Source organism: Bubalus kerabau, chromosome 2, assembly GCF_029407905.1.
Source record: "Bubalus kerabau isolate K-KA32 ecotype Philippines breed swamp buffalo chromosome 2, PCC_UOA_SB_1v2, whole genome shotgun sequence".
In the NCBI taxonomy this organism is placed as follows: domain Eukaryota; kingdom Metazoa; phylum Chordata; class Mammalia; order Artiodactyla; family Bovidae; genus Bubalus; species Bubalus kerabau.
Window position 1 is genome coordinate 197,152,769 of NC_073625.1, and position 9,822 is coordinate 197,162,590.

Below are 9,822 nucleotides of genomic sequence, written 5' to 3' on the forward strand. Positions count from 1 at the left end.
TTGTTCTGAGTGCAGTGGAAATAGTCTCATATATGACCATAAGTGGGAACTGGCACAACCCTTTTAGAGAATGAAGTGGTCATTTTTTAACAACTGTGGCAGAGCCTTTAAATATATGTATATATATATATATATATACACACACACACACACACATATATATATACACACATACACACACTACCACTTGGTCCAATAAGTCCTTTTCTAAGCACTAATAAAATAAATTTTAAAAAATTATATAGAGGGTGCATTGCAATGTAATTAGTGAAAAACTGAAAGCAATATTATTTCCTACAATAGGATGGGTCAGGAAATTCCCCTGGAGAAGGAATAGGCTACCTACTCCAGTATTCTCGGGCTTCCCTGGTGGCTCAGACAGTAAAGAATCCACCTGCCAAGCAGGAGACCTGGGTTCAATCCCTGGGTTGGGGAGATCCCCTGAAGGAGGTTATGACAGCCGACTCCAGTGCTCTTGCCTGGAGAATCCCCATGGACACGGGAGCCTGGCGGGCTGCAATGCACGGGGTCGCATAGGAGCTGGACACGACTGAGTGAGTAAGCACGCAGCTCACAGCAGGATGCTGGTTATACAAACCATAATACTTATTTTAGATGGAATATAAGCATACAAATTACACTTTGCAAAAGATGTTTGTGACGTGGGGAAATGTGTGTCAAACGACGTTCACTGAGACAAGCAGGACGGTCAGGGAGACGGAAGGACAGACAGAAACACAGAGTAGGAGGACACACCGAATGCTGGGGATCTTCCCTGGCTGGCTGGGCCCAGGAGCGATTTATACTGACTTTGCAACGACTCCTTTTTTCATTTTCTCTATAGTGAGGCTGTTTTATGACCGTAATTTGCACAAAACAAGACATGCGTTTTTCAAAATATATGAAAATAATTTAAGGGAAACAACAGTGGAAGGATGCAATGGTCAGAAGCAAGAGGCTCTGCAGGCCTCCGCCCTCCTCAGCCACGGAGCAAACAGCCTCCACCCTCAGAGCAGGCCTAAACCAAGCCTCTGAACAGCCAGGCCATGAGGGACCCCTGGACGTTCTCCCTGCCCTGGTGTTTGGAACCTGCCTGGTTGCACCCTTATATCCAGGGACTCCTGGAGCTGCCCTGGCCTGTCCCCTCCCGGCTCCCCTGTGCCCTTCCCTGCCTGGGAGGCTGGAACAGTGACCCGTGGAAGCGACCCGCCCTTTTCCTTGTCTCGGTGGGCCTGTGGAGTTCACAACTGGAGCCGGGCAATGGGGTACACAGACTTCAGAGCAGCGCCAGAAAGACAAGGCAAGTTGACCAGCAAAGTTGAGACGTAGATCGCCTCATGGCATCTGCCTGAGCAGTTACTGGAGCTCTGCTGTCCTGGACTCACATCAGAACAGGCATTAGGATTCCACCTTACAATCCCACCTTACAGGGGAGGAAGCGGAGCTCAGGGCCCTGGCCCAGGGTAACGGGACTGGGAGGGACTCAAAGGCAGGGGTGTCTGTGGCCACAAAGCATCAGAAACCTCAGGGGCAATCTGACAGAGTCCCCAGCGAAGAGAAGAGCTGTCCCCCATGCTTTGGGGTCCCCTGATGCATTTGAGGCCATCCCTTAGCCCAAGAAAGGATCCCGCCAGAGCGGATGTGCCCCCACCACTGGGAAGGCCTGAAAACAGTCTCGGTCAGGCCCTCTTCTCGGAAGGTCTTACACTCAGAGAAGCTCTCATCCTGGCTTTCCCACAGCCTCTTGTACCGTGATGCTCTTCCGTGCCAGCTGTTAGAGCAAGCCATCTGCCAAGTTACTGGGGTGCTAAGGGGTCCAGGACGTACAGCTTTGGGTCTCCCCTTCCCACATAGGGAGCCTTATTCTGGAGGTCTAAACACAGAAATCATCTTTTCCTGAGAGCATCAGGGATGGCTGTTTCACTTATTTATTTTATTCGTATTTATACGAACAGTTTTTCAACTTTCCTGGTGGCTCAGACGGTAAAGAACCTGCCTGCAATGTAGGAGACCCTGGTTCAATCCCAGGGTTGGGAAGATCCCCTGGAGAAGGGAATGGCTACCCACTCCAGTATTCTTGCCTGGAGAATCCCCATGGACAAAGAAGCCTGGTGGGGCTACAGTCCATGGGGTCACAAAGAGTCAGACGTGACTGAGCAACTAATGCACACACATGGTTTTTAAAGAGATATAAACAAGTGTATGTATGTGTGTGTGGGGGGGAGAGATTTAAACAAAGATCTATTTTGTAAAAAAAAAAAAAGAAAGAATCACTTTAAAGAAAAGATTTATAATTAAGAAATAGTTCGAGAGACTGAACAACAACAAAGAAACGGTGCAGACTTCCAGAATGTTCTCTGAGAGCACTGCAGTCCCTCATAAAGGGGGTCATGAGAAAAATAACCCCCAAATTCTATCCTTTCCAATTCCCTTTCCCATGGCCACTGAGGCAGCATGCCCAGGAGGGCAAACAGTGTCCAGAGCCACCCACGGACACGAGCACAAGTCATTTTAAGATTGTTCAGTCACTGTTAAGTCATGTCTGACTCTTTGCAACCCCATGGACTGCAGCACGCCAGGCTTCCCCGTCTTCTACCACCTCCTGGAGTTTGTTCAAACTCATGTCCATTCAGTTGGTGATGCCATCCAACCAGCTCTTTTTAAGATCACAGCCGGTAGGTAATTCTACTTTCAGGCCAGTGCTCTGGGAATACAACCTTGACTTAGTGGGGCAGCAGTATTTTACTTTCTAATACTTCCATTGTCACTGACTGCTAAAGTAGCAAGAGATGAAACAATTCAAATTTCACTTAAGCCAATGAACTGTTGAAAAGTCAGATGCCCCAGGGCTGTTCAACTCCTTCGTCATATCCTTCAAAATACTATATATGAAGGAGATGAGCTTCCTTCGTATGACCCCGAGGTTTTACACAAGTTTGCTTCACACCTGATAGCAAATACTCAGCAAATGCCTGCTATGTGCAAGGCACGAAATACATAGAAGAAGTTTTATGCTTTTAAACTTTCTTTTTTCTTTTTTTAACTGAAGTATAGTTGATGTACACTGTTGTAAGTTACTAGAGTACAATATAGTGATTCCCAATGTTTAAAGGTTCTATTACATTTCCAGGGCTTCCCAGGTGGCTCAGTGGTAAAGAATCTGCCTGCCAATGTAGAAGACTCAGTCCCTGGGAAGATCCCCTGGAGAAGGGAATGACAACCCACTCCAGGATCCTTGCCTGGAGAATCCCATGGGCAGAGAGCCGGGTGGGCTACAGTCCATGGGGTCGCAAAAGAAACCAGACATGACTGAGCAACTAAACACCAACTCCATCTGCAGTTATTAGAAAATACTGGCTATAACCCTAGGGGTGTGCAGCATGGCCTTGTAGTTTGCTTTATGTAGAATAGCTTACCCTCTTCACCGCGCACCTCTGGCACCCCTCCCCTCCTTTCCCCACCAGGAACCATCAGTTTGCTCTCTCCGCCTGTGAGTTTGCTTTTTCACTTGTTCCTGTCGTTACCTTCACTAGTCTGTTGCATTCTTTAGAGTCCACATACAAGTGATACCACAGTGATCATCCAAACCCCCAACTTCTGTCAAATCAAAGAAAGGAACTTCTGGAAACAACTCACAGGGACAGGAGTCGCCTTCTCCCTCCACAAGCCTTGCTAGGAACTTTCCATCTCCTGTCTGGTTCCAAGATGGTCTCCACTCACAGCTGCAACTGGGCCACTAGTTGCCACACGGGTGATAAAGGAAAGTCCCCACAACTCCTCCTGAAAGACTAAAGACCTTTTACACTCTAGGATCGGGGGCTGTAACCTGTGGCTCCCTGGACCACCCAAGGACAGAAGTGGATTACAATAGAATTGCTTCCCCTGTCACTCTGTGTATGGCCTTTCCTGCACTTAAAAGCATTATCCTGAGAAGCGACTGCAGGCTTCATTGGACTCCCCAGTGGCCCAAGGCATAACCAAGGATCAGCAAAGTCTTTGGGAGACTGGATTAAAAAATCCTAACTGAAGCAAAATCAAGTTCCAAGGCTAACAACTAGCTCCTTGGAGTCAGTAAGCAAAGGCAGTGCTGTCTTGTAGAGAAGGCAGGAAGGGCGTGTTAAGGACCCCCAGTATTGTCAGGTGGCTCAGAAGCCCTGGAAGCACCAAAACTGACTCAGGAATTGCATGTAAGGGCTTCAGTTTTGATGCTTCTATATGTTTCTATTAGAGCTCTTAATCTGATCTTAAAATTCCCGGACCTTTAAGCAGAAATGGACATAAACTCCCAAAATTCTTTTAAAATTCCCATGGAAATACTCTGTTCCCATTTCCAAAATATGAAGGGAAAGTGGGGCTGAGGATCATAAAGACAGGATACAAACACTGAGCTTTTCAAAGTGCCTCATAGGGTCTTATTCAAGCCGCCAAAAAAAAAAAAAAAAAAAAGAAATCCACTCAGACACAGAGGAACAACTTCAATTCTGTGCATCTGATACCTGATCAACTAATTGATTTTATTTACTGAAACAACAAAAAGCAGAGAGCATTTGGGACTGGCAATTGCCCACATGACAAACTGTTTCCTAATTCCAACAGACAGCCACGGCCTTAATGTTCCCTATGCTAATTTGAGCTTTGCACTAACATGATTAAAGCTGTAGTCAACAGACTCGGGCCGCCTTTTTTCCACTCTGTAAACAAGTCTGTAAAATCATCTCATTACTTTACCCAGGAAGCCTAGCAGAACATGTCTTAAAGGAAGTTACCTATAAAGAGGGTCTATTTTATTTTAACAGTGGATTAAAAAGGGTCCACTCGAAGTCATTTTGAAAGTTTACTTAAGCTATAGACAATATACAGAGAATGCAGTGTAATCAAACGTTAAAATAAGCAGAATGTCCTGGATAAGTGTAACTGTTGCCAAAATTCATTGTGAAAAATCACAAAGACACTGAAGCTTTGAAAATATCTTCATCTCTTAGAAATGTATACTTTAAACAATCACACATTTGTATTGTATGCAAAACACACCCCACACTCTAAAAGATGGACTGTTACTTCAATGTCCTTTGATACACTGATTTTCTGAAACACACACACATAACTGTACCCAAGCTATTCAAAATTTACAAAGAACATTAGACTCAGCTGCTATGAAATATGGACATGAAAAAGGGTGAAAATAAGAATTAAAAAGGTAGCATTTGAGGTTATAAAATCAAACAATTTCTGCTCATATTGCTGAAAGTAGAGCATGTCAAACCCTAGATCTTAAGATTTCTTTCTACATCATTATATTTCAGGAGACTTTCAATCCTTATAGCCAAAGAAAGAAAAATCTCTGTAAGATTAAAGTCTTTAAATCATACATTGATGATGAATTTTTCAGATATTATTGACCATACCTTGAAAAACGAAACATATCTTGAGAAATAAAGACTGAACAGAACTTCTGAAACACAGTGTATACAGTAAGTATTAATTAAATCCTCTCACACAAACATTTCAAATTCCAAATCAAGAAGGATTTTTAAACATTGTCATGGTCCAATTCTGAGCAACCTCCATATTCATGAGCTTTCCAATTAACTATAACCCTTGATGAAAACACAGCCAAATGCTTTTCACCTTCATGCAGCAAAACTAAAGACATGCAACCAAGAAAACTTTCTTTTTCCTCTTTTCAATATCTGATTTTGCTGCTCATTTTTTTTCTCATTTCTACAAATGTCACCAATCTGGCCTTGAAAATACTGTTAACAGGCCACTTCGTGGACTCTTATGCTGCCGACCAAGCGTCCAATTGGCTTCACCACCAGGAATGAGGCCACATTTGTATTTTCACCTCCACAGATTCACCTCCACCTTCATCTCTCTATGCTACTTACCAGAAACGTCTGCAAGAAAAACAACACATCAGACCACACGCCCCAGCGCACAGAGAACAGACAGGCAGTTCCCACAAGGCAACCATCACGGGGAAGAAAGTCTACTCACAGTGCTCCGAGAAGTAGGTACTTTATTAAAGATAAATACATAACCAAACACACCGAATTACCACCATGCGAGTTATGAGAACGCCCCGTGCTCAGCCTGAAGGTTCCACAAAATCAAGGCAACATTGGCAGGTCCCACGACCGACAGACAGCCACTTGCTTCACTTCCACAGGGACCAGCTGGCATCCCTGATGCTATGGAGGCCTTCGAGAACATCCGAAAGTTCAACATTTCCAAGCCCATCTTTTCCTCCGACCCTGCCCTCCAACCTCGCCAAGTCCATTGCCTTCCAGCGGAGGCCCCTCCGGGCACCGCTAGAGACAGTTAAAAGAATAGGAAAATTCGGACGCGTGCTGAAAAGCTTTTGCAAAAGTCATCCACAGCCCTCAACCGTGAATTTAGAAACCCCAACTTTTTTCTGAGTTTGAAGTTTTTAAGCCTTGCGGATGGTTGGAGTAGGAAAAAGGAAATTTACTAGGCAGTGCAAAGGAAATCTTGTTGTCCTCTATTGTGGTAGTGGGGGTGTTGCCCAATGCTAACTTATCTGCCTTGATAAAGGAAACCAAAGAAAAAAGTAACAAGCACAAGATTTGGTCAAACGAAAAGGACCCCTCTCCTTACCTTAATAGTGCTGGCCATAATGCAATCAAGTTTATTGATCGTTAATAAATGTTAATAATAATTATTGCTTCTCTCTGACCAGAAAGTAGTTTTGATGAGGTTGTTTAGAGCGGATGAGATTGTGCTAAGTCTGGGAAATGAAGTCAGCCAATGGCAGGAAGAGGTTTCTATTGGTCCTGGCTGCCCAGCCCGAAGAAACAGGATATTTGGGAGTGGAGAGATAAGAGACCCTGAAAACAATGTTGTTTTTCTTGATGATATGCAGCCAGGAGATTTTTTTTTTTTTAATTAAAAAAAAAAAAAAAGACATCAATTGCCCAGCCTGGGATGGCCACAGCAGGTGTGACCCAGTGTGCCGCCGTGTGACACGCCGCTTGGGGAGGGCAGGATACAGATGTGGCGGGACTCCGCATGCCTTCACGTGGGCGGCGAGCACCCAGGGCCCCTGGGCATGGAGGGCGCCCTGCAGCCGGGGGGCAGGCCTCCTGGGCCCACGTCTCCCCGGATCCACCGCATGCCCGGGACACGGGACCTGCGGCTCCTGGCCCCACACTCCCTGCTCCATCCTCCGCAGAGGCAACTCTGCAGGTGGTGCTTATTTCTTGCTAATAGGAGAGAATGTTTAATCACAGGATGCTTAATAACAGTCATTCTTTTGCCTGCTGATTTTTAAGCTTCGTTGGTTCAGCATCTCAGAGTGAATGTTCCAGAGTAGTTTCGTTTTCTCCTTCCAAACATAGAGAATTGCTATTGCCTCCATAATAAACCAGGCTTCCCTGGTGGCTCAGCAGTCAAGAACCCGCCTGCCAATGCAGGAGATGCAGGAAATGCAGGTTCGATCCCTGGGTCGGGAAGATCCCCTTGGAGGAGGGCATGGCAACCCACTCCAGTATCCTTGCCTGGAGAATCCCATGGACGGAGGAGCCTGGCAGGCTACAGGCCACGGGGTCACAAGAGTCAGAAACGACTGAAAACAAGAAATTGGTTGAAAAGTGCAAAGCCTCTAGGGTGAGAGTGACTAAGAAAATAAAGAAGAAAATAAACCTGTCAAATGGTTGTTTTCAAATGTTTACTTAAAACCCAAAGAACTTAAACAATAACACACATTTTCTAGCTGAAAATATCAAACTGACCCCACCCTGACAAGTGTCCAGGCTGCAGACAGCAGACCCTGAGAGAACCCCTGGCTACAGAGGGATGCCATATCCTCATTAAGTGTTTTAAAATCCGAGCTGCAAGTTCAGGGCCACACGTCTGTTTTCCACTCGGAGGAAGTGCAGCTAACGCAGGCCTGAACATTCCTTAGAGGGTTTCAGGCCTTTTAATTACTCACTTGCAGGAAATTACTTGTTCTCTGGAAGAAACAACATTTTGCTTTGAATGGAGCCACACGAAAGCTGGGCCAGAAGAGAGGTGTGGTCTCCAGAGGGGACCCACAGAACACAATAGACCTAACCCTGAGTCATCCCGCAGCGGTCTCAGAGGCCGACGGTCACTGAGCTGACTTCACACAGACTTCAGGCCTGCCTGTGTCCGAGCTCCAGAAATGAGCCTGCGTGCCTACAGATTTTACTGATCCCACGATTTCCCCCTTGGCTTAGAACAGCAGGAGAAGGGAACCCGAGGAGAAGGAGGGATGGGAGGAGAGAGAAGGAAAGAAAGGAAAAGGGAGGGATGGGGAGAAGGTGGGGAAGAAGGAAAAAAAGAAAAAGAGAGAAGGGGAGGCAAGAAAGAACGAAGGAGAAGAAAGAAAGAAGCAGCAAAGAGAAGGTGTAAGAAGTTTCATTCAGTATAAAAATCAGACCCTGACCAGTGCTCAGCATCTGCATTTCGAGGGGACGCTGATTTCCGCTCTTTTCATCTCCAAACAATAAATGAGATGGCAGGCTGATTAAAATTGTGTTTCCCCTAAAATTTCAAAGTACTGAGTTGTTTTATCTGGGCAACTTCCACAAGGATTCAGGAGCACTGGAGGGAAAAAAAAAGCTCTTTCGGCTCCACTGAGATTCTTGTTTTTTACTCTGCTAAGAAGCATCCATTTTTTAAGTGTGAATGGTGGCACCCTAATCAGCAGAATTCTATTATGGATTTTCCAAAGAGCAGCCTTAAGTAGGGTGCCCACTGTGTTTAAAAAAACCAAAAAAGCCAGGGAAGAAAGTTCTGCCTGGCCCCACGTCACCCCTGCCCCACTGCAGCCTGGGTTCTAGCCCAGCTCTGGTTCCCTGCAGCAGGAAAGCAGCAGCATTTTTATGGAGATCTAATTCTTCCTTGAGGGGCTTGCCCTGAACTCCTTGGTTCTTGTCTAACTCAATCAAAGAGTGAACAGTGAAAACGTCTAAATCTTCATTCAGGAATAATGTCAAACTTCAAATGCCATAGGATATCACATATGTGAGGAATATAAAATATGACACACCCATAATGCTCACATTAATTTTTAAAAAAGAAATAAAATATGACACAAATGAAACTATGGAGGAAACAGAAACAGGCCTCCAGGCACACAGAGGAGATCCACGGTTGCCAAGGGGGCGGTGGGTGTGGGAGAAGGGTGACTGGGTGTCTGGAGTTCGCAAATGCAGCCTTGCAAACTATTATGTATAAAAATGGATAAACAGCAAGGTCCTACTGTACAGCGCCGGGAACTATACTCACTGCCTCGTGATAAACCCTCTTGGAAAAGAATATGAGACTCCATAGAGGGCAGCCCACCAGGCTCCCCCGTCCCTGGGATTCTCCAAGCAAGAACACTGGAGTGGGTTGCCATTTCCTTCTCCAATGCATGGAAGTGAAAAGTGAAAATGAAGTTGCTCAGTCGTCTCCGACTCTTAGCGACCCCATGGACTGCAGCCCACCAGGCTCCTCCGTCCATGGGATTCTCCAGGCAAGAGTGCTGGAGTGGGGTGCCATCGCCTTCTCCGATGCTCCCATTACACCCACCCAAGCCTCTGCCACCAAACGGACTCAGCATGAGATCACTCAGCAGCCTAAGGGCTGAGCTGCCTTCCAGTGCGACACCACTGCTTCTTCAAGAAAGCCACCCTGCGGCCACCGTGCAGGCCTCTTCCAGGGACAATATCAGGGAGCCTCCGTATGGCTCATCCTTCCGCAAATCTCTCAAGCCAGGGTCATCTTCTGCCCTGCGTGGTTCACAGTAAGCACCGTGGTGGCACGCTGAGGCTCCCCCAGCAACCATGGGAATAA

The 9,822-nt window shown here is 46.1% G+C and overlaps 1 protein-coding gene across 4 annotated transcripts in view; it reads right to left on the bottom strand.

The window, feature by feature from the left end:
* ERG (ETS transcription factor ERG) overlaps positions 1-9,822 on the bottom strand; it is a 323,925-nt gene that overhangs the window by 127,235 nt on the left and 186,868 nt on the right. The window contains exon 1 of one of the 4 annotated variants that reach the window (XM_055569948.1): positions 6,619-6,730. The exons of the other annotated variants lie outside the window; for them this stretch is intronic. Within the exon in view, the coding sequence (XP_055425923.1) occupies positions 6,619-6,636 (18 nt within the window). The 5' untranslated portion in view covers positions 6,637-6,730. Of the gene's footprint in view, positions 1-6,618; positions 6,731-9,822 lie in introns of those variants that run through there. 4 annotated transcript variants of the gene reach the window in all.